The sequence below is a fragment of the Asparagus officinalis genome, chromosome 1, assembly GCF_001876935.1.
Source record: "Asparagus officinalis chromosome 1, Aspof.V1, whole genome shotgun sequence".
Lineage (NCBI taxonomy): Eukaryota > Viridiplantae > Streptophyta > Magnoliopsida > Asparagales > Asparagaceae > Asparagus > Asparagus officinalis.
In genome coordinates this window covers 96,545,059-96,557,834 of record NC_033794.1, presented here as the reverse complement: position 1 = coordinate 96,557,834, position 12,776 = coordinate 96,545,059, and the positions used below count along the sequence as shown (strand labels likewise).

The window sequence follows — 12,776 nt, the reverse complement described above, 5'->3', positions numbered from 1 at the left end:
TGCTCTTATAATGGTTGGTTGTCATCATCAAAAAGGGGGAGATTGTTAGCCCTTATGTTTTGATGATGTTTTACAACAACCATTAACGGTACTAATGGCTTATTGAGTGCAAATGTAGTAAATTCATTTATCAAGCTTGTTAGTGCCATTCATGGAGGATTGGATGGAATATACGCTACAACGATGATATCCAAAGGAGGAGGAGGCATAGTGATGAAGCAATGTTATTTCAAGGACAACAAATTCATATAAAAGCTTCATCCAAACTCAAGCTATATCAAGACTCAAGAATTGTAATCTATATGAGGATATTAGCTAGTTTTTTTTATTCTCTCTCTAGTATTAGAATGTAGGCAAAGAGTTATTGAATTCACTTGAAGCTATTGGGACTCACACACACGTTTTCATACTTAAGCTTTTAAGCGTTTTTCGCAAAATACTATTTTTCACAAATATGAGGACCTATCTGTAAAATTCTTTTTCCAAACAGTTTGTTTTTAGTATTAAAAACATTTTACAAAGTTTCATAATTTTCAGAGGTTATATAAATATTTTCTAAATATTTTAGTTTGAGTCAATATACTATTCTGGAGCATATCAGAATGCGGTCGACCTCACCTGTCGACTGCACTTAAGATCATTCGTCACTGGGCTCCAGAGAGGTCGTCGGTCGACCGGTGCGATCGACCGAAATCTTGATTTTTCTATCTGTCGACCGCACCGGTCGACCGATGATGGCTCCGCTTGTTTTCTGTTTTTTCAAAGCTGCTCACGGTCGACCAGATTTTCGGTCGGTCGACCGAATTTATCTTTTCGGTCGACCGAACGTTCTGGCGGTCGACCGAAACTTTATTCGGTCAACCGAGAGCTTTTTCAAACGGTCGATTACCTTGGTTACTGTACTATAACTTAACTGTGTTTGGCACAGTCTATGGCAATAGTCTGAATAGGAGATTATTTTCTTAATTGGGAAGATTGGGTTGTGATTTTAAAATGATTAATCTATCCTATTTAAACCCTCTCTCCTTCATCTTCTAAGTTGCCCTAACTTCTGCAAAAAACCAGAGAGACGCTGTCTTCCTGAGAAAAATTTTCAAAGTCTGTTTTCTCTCTGTTTTTGTGTGTGTTCACTTCCCAGCTTCAGTACTCTTTCTCTTTGCCATAGGGACTTGTAAAGAGAGAGTCTTGCATCATTTCTACTGCTGTGTGAGTGTGATCTTGTGTAGATCAACTGTGAGGGTGTGGGATCTGTTGAGATCAACTGTGTAGTGAGAGATTGAGAGGGAATCGCTGTGTAGACAAAGTTCCGGCTTCCAAACCGGGTGTGTAGTGGATTTCTCCTCGAGAGTGGGGAGCGGGGACGTAGGTCAGCGGACCGAACCTCGTTAACACATCGCGCGTCAAAGGATAACAATTCCTAACCCTATCTCTTTTACTTTAATCGCATTAGAATATTGTGGTTTGCTTGTGTTTAATTTTTATTGCATATTAGAGCATCTAGACCCTAATCACCCCCCCTCTAGGGTCCAACACCAAACCTTAGAACAAGCATGCAAAGCAAGATTTCTCTAAGTTAAGAAATTAGATGAACTTGGCAGTTCAGGGGAACTTGATAGTTCAGACAAACTTGAAAGTTCAGACGAAGCTCGAAGCTGAGTTCAGGCGAGATTTTGAAGTTTAGGTGAACTTGGAAGATCAGGCGAGCTTTGGAGGTTCAAGCGAACTCCAAGTGCAGGCGAGCTCCAAGTGCAGGCGAAGCAATTCAGGTGAGCTTGACTATGTTCAGGCGAACATAAGTCATACAGGCGAGCTTCGCAGTCAGGCGAACTCACAGAAAACAGATCCCTAATCTGTTTTGACCTAGGGTTTCCCTATAAATAGGGAACCTTGGCCGCCACCTAAAACGAGAGTTTTCAAAGTCTCCAGAGTGTTTTTTTTTTGCGGCGATTTTTGCACCGTCTTGAGCGGCGATTTTTTAGAGAAAAATCTCGCGCATTGACAAATAAAAAGAGAGTTCTTTTTGAGTGATCTCAAGGAGTTTGAGATCATCTATTGCAAGCTTTGTAATTTTCTTTAATATTCAAAAAAAATTTTGTGTGGCTCCCGAGGACGTAGGCAAGTTGCCGAACCTCGTTAAAATTTTGGTGTTCTCTCTTCTATTCCGTTCTTGCAAAGTTTTCTTTTATTTACTATGATTTCTTCTTACCTTCTTTCAACACAAGATCCGGAAGGCACGTTTCGCGAGAGGGTTCATTTGACTGGTTATCAATAGGACGGATCCCAAACAACTGGTATCAGAGCCTTGTCCAGATTTGTGTGTAAGTAATGACAGAAGAAAGAAAATCAAAGATTAAGAAGTTTGACGGATCAGACTTTGCCTACTGAAAGTCACAGATGAAGGACTATCTGTACTAGAAGGATATTTACCGTCCGTTGATGGGTAAAGCGAATGGAAAAAAGAAGGATGAGGCCGATGAGGACTGGGAATATTAGATCGAAAGGCTCTATGGCAGATCCGATTGTCGCTCGTAAAATCAGTCACACACAATATATTAAAGGAGAAGACAACGGTGGGGCTTATGGAAGCGTTCGTGAAGATGTACGAGCAATCGTCAGCTGCAAACAAGGTGCATCTTGTCAAAACTCTCTTTAACCTCAAGATGGCAGAAGGAGTTCCTTCACGATACATCTCAGTGAGTTCAACAAGATTGTTAATCAACTCTTCTCAGTCGACATCACATTTGATGACAAAGTGTAGGCCCTATTGATATTATCGCAGTTACCAGATAGTTGGGCAGATTACGTGAGCGTAATCAGCAACTCGGCAGGAAAGGTGAAGTTAAAGCTGAAAAGCTGAACGAGGTTGTTAGTATGATTCTATCTGAGGAGGTTAGAAGAAAATCACACGAATCAAAAGGTTCAAGTTCAGCGCTAAATCTCGATCAAAGAGGCTGAAGCCGAAATAAAGGTAACCGGAACATGAATCTATCAAAGTCGAAGAAGAAAATGTCGTACTCGAAGGTGAGGCCAATCAAACGGAAGTGTTGGAACTGCGATCAAGAGGGTCATATGTCTTCAGTCTGTAAAGAACCAAAGTAGGATACGAATGAGCAGGAGGTTCATATCGTGCAAGATGCCTTGATCCTTGCTATGGATAGTGATTTCGGTTCATGGGTTATTAATTTGGGAGCCTTATTTCACGCCACTGCTAATAGGAAGCTTCTTCAAAACTATGTAGTAGGGAACTTTGGAAAAGTATACTTAGGAGAAAATGAGCCCTGTAGTATTGTTGGAAGAGGTGACGTGCAAATATAGATGAAGGGCTCTAAGTGGAATCTGAAGAATGTTAGACATGTACTGAATCTGAAGAGGAATCTTGTTTCAGTTAGCCAGCTTGGAGCAGAAGGCTATGTTACGACATCTACCGGGGATTCGTAGAAAATCTCCAATAGTACTATGATGGTTGCCCATGGCAACAAGACCAGAATACTCTATCTAACTTCACATGCGAGTGACACCCTCGCAATTGCAACGGGCAAGGAGAGTGTAGATCTATGGCACAATAGGTTAGGATACATGAGCGAGAAGGGTATAAAGATCATACACTCTCAAGAAAAGTTAACCGACATCGATTCAGTTGAAGTTGGTGTTTCCGAAGACTGTATCTATGAGAAGAAGAAGAGGATCGGCTTTCAGAAGAGTGGAAGACCACCTAAAGCTCACAAGCTAGAGCTTGTTCATACAGATGTATGGGGTCCAGCTAGCATGTCTTCTCTTAGCGGTTCGACATACTATGTCATTTTTATCGACGATCACTTGAGGAAGGTGTGGGTATACTTCATGAAGCACAAGTCAGAGGTGTTTAGAATCTTTAAGAAGTGGAAAGCCATGGTCGAGAATGAGACAGATCTGAAAGTAAAGTGTCTAAGATCAGACAATGGTGGAGAATACGAGCTGGAGGAGTTCAAAAAGTTCTGTGCTCTAAATGTGATTCGTTTAGAGAGGACTACTCCAGGAATACCGTAATAGAATGATGTTATAGAGAGAATGAACAGAATATTAACAGAGTGTGCGAGGAGCATGTGTCTACATACAGGTCTGCCAAAAACATTTTAGGCGGACGTGGTGCATATAACAGCGTACTTAATTAATCATAGGCCTTCAGTCACACTAGACTTTGGAATTCCAGAGGAAGTTTGGAGTGGCAAGAAGGTTAATCTCTCACACTTGAGAGTCTTTGGTTACGTGGAATATGTTCATATCAATGACCATGTTAGAGACAAGCTAGAAGCTAAGTTACAGAAGTGTACATTCATTGGATACGACATTAATGAATTCAGATATCATCTTTAGGATTAGAAGAACTGGAAAATCAGAATGTTGTTAAGCTTAGTAGCTGCTAAAAATCTCTACATTGAACAATTAGATGTGAAGAATTCCTTTCCTCATGGTGACTTGGATGAAAAAATCTATACGAAGTAACCTGTTTGCTTCATTAAGGAAGGAAAGGAAGAGATGATGTGTAGGACCAAGAAGAGCTTATACGGTTTGAAATAGACACTAAGACAATGGTATAAGAAGTTTGATAACTTCATACTAAGTAATGGCTATAGAAGATGCAATTCAGATCATTGCTGCTACTTCAAAAGGTTCGAGTTTAGCTATATCGTGTTACTATTGTATGTTAATGACATGTTAGTTGCAAGACCGTGTTTAGAGGAGATAAACAAATTAAAGAAGAAATTGACAAAGGAGTTTGCTATGAAGGATCTGGGTGCAGCAAAACAGATTTTTGGGATGCGAATCAGTCGGGATGTGACTGAAGGGACGTTGAGGTTGAGTCAAACTGAATACATTGAGAAGGTACTTTAGAGATTCAACATGGAGAATGCTAAGCTCGTTAGCACGCCCCTTGAAAGTCAGTTTAGGTTATCTGAGGAGCAATCGCCCAAAATAAATATAGAGAAGGAGCACATGAGAAAAGTATCATATTCATCAGTCATTGGTAGTCTGATGTATACAATGGTTTGCACGAGGCCGTATATCACCCATGTAGTGGGAGTTGTGAACAGGTTTGCAAGCAACCCAGGGAAGCAACATTGGGAGGCCGTGAAGTGGATATTGCGCTACTTAAGAGGGACTATAGATATGCCACTGTGTTTTGGGAGAAAAGAGTTGGTAATATAGGGATACGTGAATACAGATTTCGCCGGTGATCATGATACGAGGAGAAGTACCACAGGGTATATTTACACCTTAGGGTCGACAGCAGTGAGTTGGATCTCACGTCTGCAGAAAATAGCGACATTGTCCATGACTAAGGCAAAGTATATCGCAGCGACTGAAGTCAGGAAGGAGATGCTTTGGTTAACTGGGTGTCTGGAAGAGTTGGGTCTGAAGCGGGGGAACGAAGTTCTTTATTATGATAGCCAGAGTGCTATACACCTTACCAAAACCCAGTATATCATGCCAGAACGAAGCACATTAACGTAAGTTACCATTTCATACTCTCACTGATAGAGGAAGAGAAGTTACTATTAGAGAAGATATTGGGGAGCCAAAATCCTACAGATATGTTAACTAAGTCGGTGATCATTGAGAAATTGGAGTTGTATGCAACTTCAGTTGGCTTTCATGTGTAGGAGATGAGGGTGGAGCCATACTATGAGAAAGATATTAAATTGAAGAAAGAGATTCTCCGGGTAGGAGAATGTGCTTGCTAAGTTAAAGAGAGCTTGTTGATGGAGGTTTGGTCTCCAAGTAGAAGATTGTTGGTTTCGGGTGTAGATCTAAACCTTAGAACAAGCATTCAAAGCAAATTTCTCTAAGTTAAGAAATCAGGCAAACTTGGAAGTTCATGCGAACTTAATAGCTTAGACAAACTTGATAGTTCAGGCGAACTTAGAAGTTCAAGCGAACCTGCAGTTCAGACGAGCTTGGGAAGTTCAGGCAAACTTAGAAGATCAGGCTTAATAGCTTAGGCAAACTTGATAGTTCAGACGAACTTGGAAGTTCAGGCGAACCTACAGTTTAGGCTAGCTTTGGAAGTTCAGGCGAACTTGGAAGATCAGGCAAGCTTTGGAGGTTCAGGCGAGCTCCAAGTACATGCGAGCTCCAAGTGCAGGTGAAGCAGTTCAGGTGAGCTTGACTTTGTTCAGGCAAACATAAGTCAACAGGAGAGCTTCGCAGTCAGGCGAACTCGTAGAAAACAGATTCCTAATCTGTTTTGACCTAGGGTTTCCCTATAATTAGGGAACTCTGGCCGCCACCTAAAACGAGAGTTTTCAGACTCTCCAGAGCGTTTTTTGCGGTGATGTTTGCAGTGCCTTGAGCGGCGAATTTTCAGAGAAAAATATCGCGTATTGAGAAATAAAAAGAGAGTTCTTTTTGAGTGATCTCAGGGAGTTTGAAATCATCTCTTGTAGGCTTTGTAATCTTCTTTAATATTAAAAGGAAATTTTTTATGTGGCTCCCGAGGACGAAGACAAGTTGTTGAACCTCGCTAAAATTTTAGTGTTCTCTCTTCTATTCTTTCCTTGTAAAGTTTTCTTTTATTTACTGTGACTTCTTCTTACCTTCTTTCAACACAAGATCTGAAGGGCATGTTCCGCGAGAGGGTTCATTTGACAGGTTGTCGATAGGATGAATCCTTAACAACAATTTCATGGAAGATTGGGACAGTCACAAGCTAAATGTGCATATATACATAATATTAATTTCTAGAAAGAAACGATCATATCTTCCAATCCAGAAGGTGGATTCTGACATATTATATATATAAATCACCTATTTCGACGAGACGAAGCAAACCGAATTGTTAGATTTTTGAAATCTCATGTATCACCAGTTATTAGCATAAATCAAAAAATAATTAATATTTAGTTTATTTTTTAGTAATAAAGTTAGAGTCTATTTAGATTAAGAAACAAATTCATGATTTTGATTCATGTTGGACTGATTTGTTTCCTCTATTATAGGGAGTCTTTTTAGGATAGGATTTGATACAATCTATTTTTTTTTGTATCTAGTCTTATTAGGAGTATATTTTGTTTTCTATTTAAGAGAAGTCATGTTACCTTAGAAGGATTAGATCACTTTTATCAATAAAATTCTCTTTTATGTTACTTCGTGAATCCGAATATTGTTCTTTATGGATTCAGAGAACACCCATTAGTGAATTCCGAGCTTTATCACTTCCGTACTGCGTTAAGTACGCCATTGAAATAGACGTTTTGGCTGTACAAGATCCATATGTCACATCCCCGCACTCGTAGATTCCGTTGAGCTTGTGTATTAAAACGAACAGGGACGGAATCTAATTTTTCAAAATTTACCGATCAACTTTAAAGGTAACACATAGTTGGAAAGTATAGAAGACGAAGTCTCTTATTGTTATTTAATAGAAGATGACTTCTTTCTTTCCCTTTTTATCGCCATTTTTATACAAAATGCAACAACAAAAGCAAGTACCCCAACAACACAAGAGAAATTTAACATCAAGATCTTATTAAACATGCCTTTTCATTGCTCTGAGCTTGATACCATGCTTGAATCCAAGGACTAGACCATACTCAAGTTCAAGAGGCGACCGCATCTTAGGAGAATGCCGAAAGATATAAGTACTATACAGTCGAATAATTGCTAGCTTGACCTCCTGTATCGCAAACTTTTGCCCAATGCAAGCTCGTGGGCCGAGACCAAATGGGATATGTGCATATGGATGCCTCTTCTTCTCTTCGTCGCAGTTTGGATTGAACCTTTCTGGTCGAAAAACATCTGGCTCAGGAAATTGCTTGGGGTCTTTGGCCAAAACTCCCAATGCTAGCCAAACCCAAGTTCCCTATATAAGAAAAGAGTTGTTTAGTTCTAAGCTTTGTGTATGCTTTGATAAGAGTTTTAGGTTGAGGTTTGTTTACCTTTGGGAGGAGATAGCCTCCAATTTCAACTTGTTTTGATGTATCTCTTGCAACTAACGGGGAAACGACGCAAAATCTCATTGATTCTTTTACCACCTGTATTATAACATCATTCCAGGCTTTTCTCAGAGAAGTATGTTTTGAATTTTCTAAGCAAACAAAATTAAATTCAATGGTGAAAACTATAAGATTTCATCAAAACTGTTTCACGGTCAAAAGATTTACAAGCCTTTGTGCCAGGTGAGAAACAAAAGAGTTCTCTTTAGAACTGGGACTGCAAATTCTGAAAATATTGACAAGATGATGTGAAGAAATAACTTCGAAAGCATAAATTACACAAAAACAAAGAAGAATAACTGTGTAAAATAAATTATGGATAACTACATTAAAAGGAACTTATGGTTGCTTTGTATAATTTATTAACTTCCTTGCGAAGGACAAACATATGTCAAATAAACTAGAATGTGTACTAGTGTGTCTTTGTATCTCTATCCCTGTGTAGAATAAACATATGTTACAGGTACTTTTACCTCGTATCTCAACAGACTTATAAAGTATATATAAACTTCTGTTACGAAGGAGCAAAATCATCCTCATATCTGGATGAACTCCCTTTTGCTCGTGACTACGGTTATTGAACTTTTGCTTATAATTCAAGCCATATCCTAGTAAAAAGAATCACAACAGGTATAATAAACACAAGACAATTACCTGATCAAGATAAGGAAATTTGCATTGCAGATCATCAGCAGTAGGAAACACATCCCCATTAAGAACACTATCAATCTCCTCAATCAACTTCTTCTCAACCTCAGGATGTTCAGAAACTAAATAAACCGTCATTGCCAAAGTAAAAGCACTAGTTTTTGTTCCAGCGAGGAGTTGCTCATAAGTAAGTGCTCGCACATAATCGTAACTGAAGAGTTTCTTACCAGATCCAGACTCTCTAGCATTCAACACCACAGCCAAGAAATCATTACAATCTTCTGTCTTCTCTTTCAATCTCTTCTCAATAATTGCGTCAATTTTCTCGCAGAGTTTCTGATTAGTATGATACATTCTATAATCAGCAGTTCCAGGTACTCTTTTAAGGATTTCTCTACATGGGCTCTGGAGGATAGGGACTAATAGCCCGAGTATTGTGGAGAAAGAGCTATTGAGGTCCATTTTGAGAGATTCAATGGAGTCAGAGTGTAACTTGAGGAAACCTGTGACGTTATCATCTTTAATTTGGTGTTCGTTGGAGAGTTCTTTAAGGAGGTTGAATTGGACTCCGAATGCAGTTTCTCCTATGATATCGATTGCCATTTTGATTGCAAGATCAGAGAAGGGGATATCTTCATCTTGTTTTGTTGAGGAGATGTTGTCTAAGAGAGAGTTGATGTGGGATTGCATGATGGGAAACAGAGTGGCAAGATGAGAAGGCTGATATAGGGAGATAATTGTGTTTCGCATCGATGACCACCTTGAATCTCTGAAACAAACAGAGACAAAAGAGATCAATGAATTTTTATTTTGCTCATCCATGAGGAAGTATTTGATATCTTGGAACACAGTAGAATATATGTTGTGGAATCTGACAGGTTTGAGTTTTAATCATACTTTAATTAGACAGTTCTTAAAAGATAAGAGTGGGGGGAATATATGAATAATCTCAACATAAACTTTGTTACAACAATCTATACATAAGAAATGAGAATTGTGCAATATCCTTAGTTATGTTTGTGTAAGGTACACTAGATATGACCCACCACCTTAGCTACCATGAGATATAAGTGACGAAGTTCTCTCAATGTGACTATCAGGGTGGGCCTCATCACTAGTCTATCTTTTTGCAGCAAAATGAGCTACCACATTATATCCATTATTTCCACATGCACGCACTCACACGCATATTAAAAAACAAACGAAAATATGAATGTATAAAATAGCCATTCTGCTAAAATCTTAACACAGGGAATCAAATAATCCTAGATTCCTAGGTATCTGAAACTTTTATAATTTAGTAAATGTTAATTAGAGGCATTAGCCGATTAACACCTTGATATATGTCAAAGTAGAATCGTGTATTGCTTGTAACTTGTATAATGTATACAATATGTATAAAAGGTAACATTATATTACAAAGAGAGGGTATAACTATTTATATATACCTATTAAAATAGATGGTAAACCGTCAGCACAAAAATGGATGATTCAAACTCTTCATATGATCAACATATTCCCAAATATATGGAAAAAATAATAATTTTACATGCATTGAAAATATGTAGTTGATACGTCTCGCGATCAGAAATAGATACACATGGATAGACTATATTAGTCTTAAAAGCAGATTATTTTAAGTTGATTGAGTTGTAGAATAAATGGTCTCATCATTTGCTGCGCCAAAGCAAATAGTGCTATCTTGAGGCAATTCAACAACTAAAAAACTTATGATCTAAAAAGTTGCCCTTTCAGTTTCTTCAAATGCTTAAGCAAGATTAGAGCTATGCCAGTTTTGTTATGCAGACCGAAAGAGTCCTGTTTTCAATTAAAGAGAACAATACCACAGCAACATATTTGTATATAAAGCCAAATCTCAGACGATTTGTATTTTTTTTTTAAGATTCTTGTTCTTGTTCTGTTACCTTGTGAGGAAAAGTCCCTGTTCATGTATTGGGGATCCAGAGGTAGGAGAACGGATGCTCCTGTTTTTTATATCCTTGAACTTTTTTATTCCCACCTCTCTGCACAACTCTGGGTCAGACACTATCACTAGCGGTTGCCTCCCGATGTGGAACCTAATGCCATTCACCACACAAAGAAACATGTCATAGCTATACTTCAACATCATTTTTCTTTTCTTTTTTTTTTTTTTGCATAAGGGAAATACAGGACATAAATATGAACTAAAATGCATCTGTAATTAAAAAGGAGTGGATTTTCTTTGTCCCATCAGAGACCGTGAAGCTGGAAAAACTCATTCAAGGACTCTTATGTCAAAACATTTATCCAAGTACAGAGAACCTGGCTGGATACTTTCTCCTCTCGCTCAGAATACATTTTATGAGACACGGATTAAACATAGCCCATACATAAGCCTGTCATCTGCAAACGTGGAAGTACAATTTTTTTTTTTTTTACCGACGCCTGCATGATTAACCTCAGTAAGGGCTGAGTATCAAAAATTACCTAAAGATTGGTCCGTACTCCTTAGCAAACACTCTCAGCACGTCCGGCCCATACTTGGCTAGCAAGGGAAGGTGACCCACAAGAAAAGTGGTGGGAGGTCCCGGGATCTTCATCACTCCCCAGTAGGGTGCATAGAAATAGACCAGGAACCCTACGACAAAGCTAACCGTGATCAGGACGCCAGGGCCCCATGCCCTTATTAAGGGTACTCCAATCTCCATCAACTCTTTCAACATGTTTCCCATAATAAGTTCCGTGTATAGAGAGAGAGAGAGAGAGAGAGAGAGAGTAGAAATTGGATGAGAATTTGTCATGGGTTGCAGTACAAATTTATAGAGGGGGTGGCTCTGGAGTTGGGGGAGTGGAGAAAGGATGCAACATGCATGAGTGGACTAGCAAAGGGCCATCGTGGGCTGACCACGATGGGATTGGCACCTAAAGATGCTCCCATTTTTAACGGCAGGTTCGGACCATCTTTCCCCCTCGTCTAATATGATAATGTCGCACGCGCGCGCGCACACACGCACACATCAAGAAAGAGTCCAGAACATAAGGATGGCCTACTAGAAGAAATGTCAATCGATAGACATCCTTCATGTTGGGGTTGCTCTCTGCATACGGCATACTAATGGTGTCGATGACTAGGTTCAAAGAAGCCAACTTATTGCAGAGTAAAAGAGAAGATTAAAATGAGCGGTGATCGGTAAAGTGCCCTATGGGTGGATTTAAGTATAGCTTAAGAGCACAAAAGTCCGCACTAACAGCTCGATTGACAGGATGTCGTCACTTCATTGCACAATATATACGCCTCACAGTAATTTCCACTGTCATTATTGTGGAATCTCGGATCTCCTTGCTTTACAGAATCACATCTCATACGTTTTTCGTACGAATTGAACCAGGTGTTGAGCTTTACTTGTCCTTCTTATATTCTCATTTTTTTGAGATAATAAAATGTGAAGCATAGACTTCTCAGCATTTCATTAAATGAAAAAAAAATAAACAGTTTCGACATGAGGGAACACAAACATTCATGAGAATTCACAGAAACTCAGGCGATATCTCATATTACGAATTTGCCATATTACAGGTGATAATAGTCAGAACAAAGTACACACTCAACATTCCCCTGATATTATATACAACTGACAGTTTGCCATATTCCACCTTGTTTCGTCTTATGGTTGTTTAAACTAAATTATTCCAACTCTCATTCCAGAGATCTTCACACAGTTAATATCAAACTGCATAAATGATGAACAATTCATGTCAATCAATTCATTTTGTCGGTTGTGCCCCTTGAATTGTTTTGCCACGAGTTAAGTTATGATTATTATCAATACGACCCTTATGTCCTTACTGGGGGTTTGTACTATCTGAATTCAAAGTTTCTAGACACCTTAGAGCAAACTCCAACCATTCGCTCCATTTTGGAGTCCCCACTAAGGCATATTCTAAAGAATATACTAAAATAGAGATTTGCAACTCCAATCATACTCCTCCATTTCCAACTCCATTTTAATTTCTATCCATTTAACAAATCTTTTACTTATTTCACAAATATATAAAAAATATAAACTAATAATTAAATAGGACAGAAGTGGAATATCTAAAAGTTAATGTGTTTTATTTCAGTGTAATTTTTAATGTATTATCATTTCTAATTACTTGTTTTGCAATTTTATA

At 38.6% G+C, this 12,776-nt stretch overlaps 1 protein-coding gene across 2 annotated transcripts; it reads right to left on the bottom strand.

Moving 5' to 3' along the window:
- On the bottom strand, positions 7,339-11,501 carry LOC109828708 (cytochrome P450 711A1-like). Of its 2 annotated transcripts, XM_020395651.1 has the most exons (6): positions 11,091-11,501; positions 10,547-10,699; positions 8,849-9,390; positions 8,628-8,743; positions 7,917-8,012; positions 7,339-7,840 (listed from the first exon to the last, which is right to left on the bottom strand). In XM_020395651.1, exons 1-6 carry the CDS (start codon positions 11,402-11,404, stop codon positions 7,508-7,510), a joined length of 1,554 nt encoding a protein of 517 aa, XP_020251240.1. In that variant the 5' UTR covers positions 11,405-11,501; the 3' UTR covers positions 7,339-7,507. The 2 variants fall into 2 exon arrangements, with proteins under 2 accessions (XP_020251240.1, XP_020251236.1); XM_020395647.1 differs by having other exon boundaries at positions 7,340-7,840; positions 8,628-9,390.

Coding starts and splice junctions, on each gene's coding strand:
- LOC109828708 (XM_020395647.1), bottom strand. CDS start 11,404: ATGACAAATTCTCATCCAATTTCTACTCTCTCTCTCTCTCTCTCTCTC. Junction 8,013..8,627: donor AATTTCCTTATCTTGATCAG/GTAATTGTCTTG, acceptor GTTATAATACAG/GTGGTAAAAGAATCAATGAG. Junction 7,841..7,916: donor GAGGCTATCTCCTCCCAAAG/GTAAACAAACCT, acceptor TTTCTTATATAG/GGAACTTGGGTTTGGCTAGC.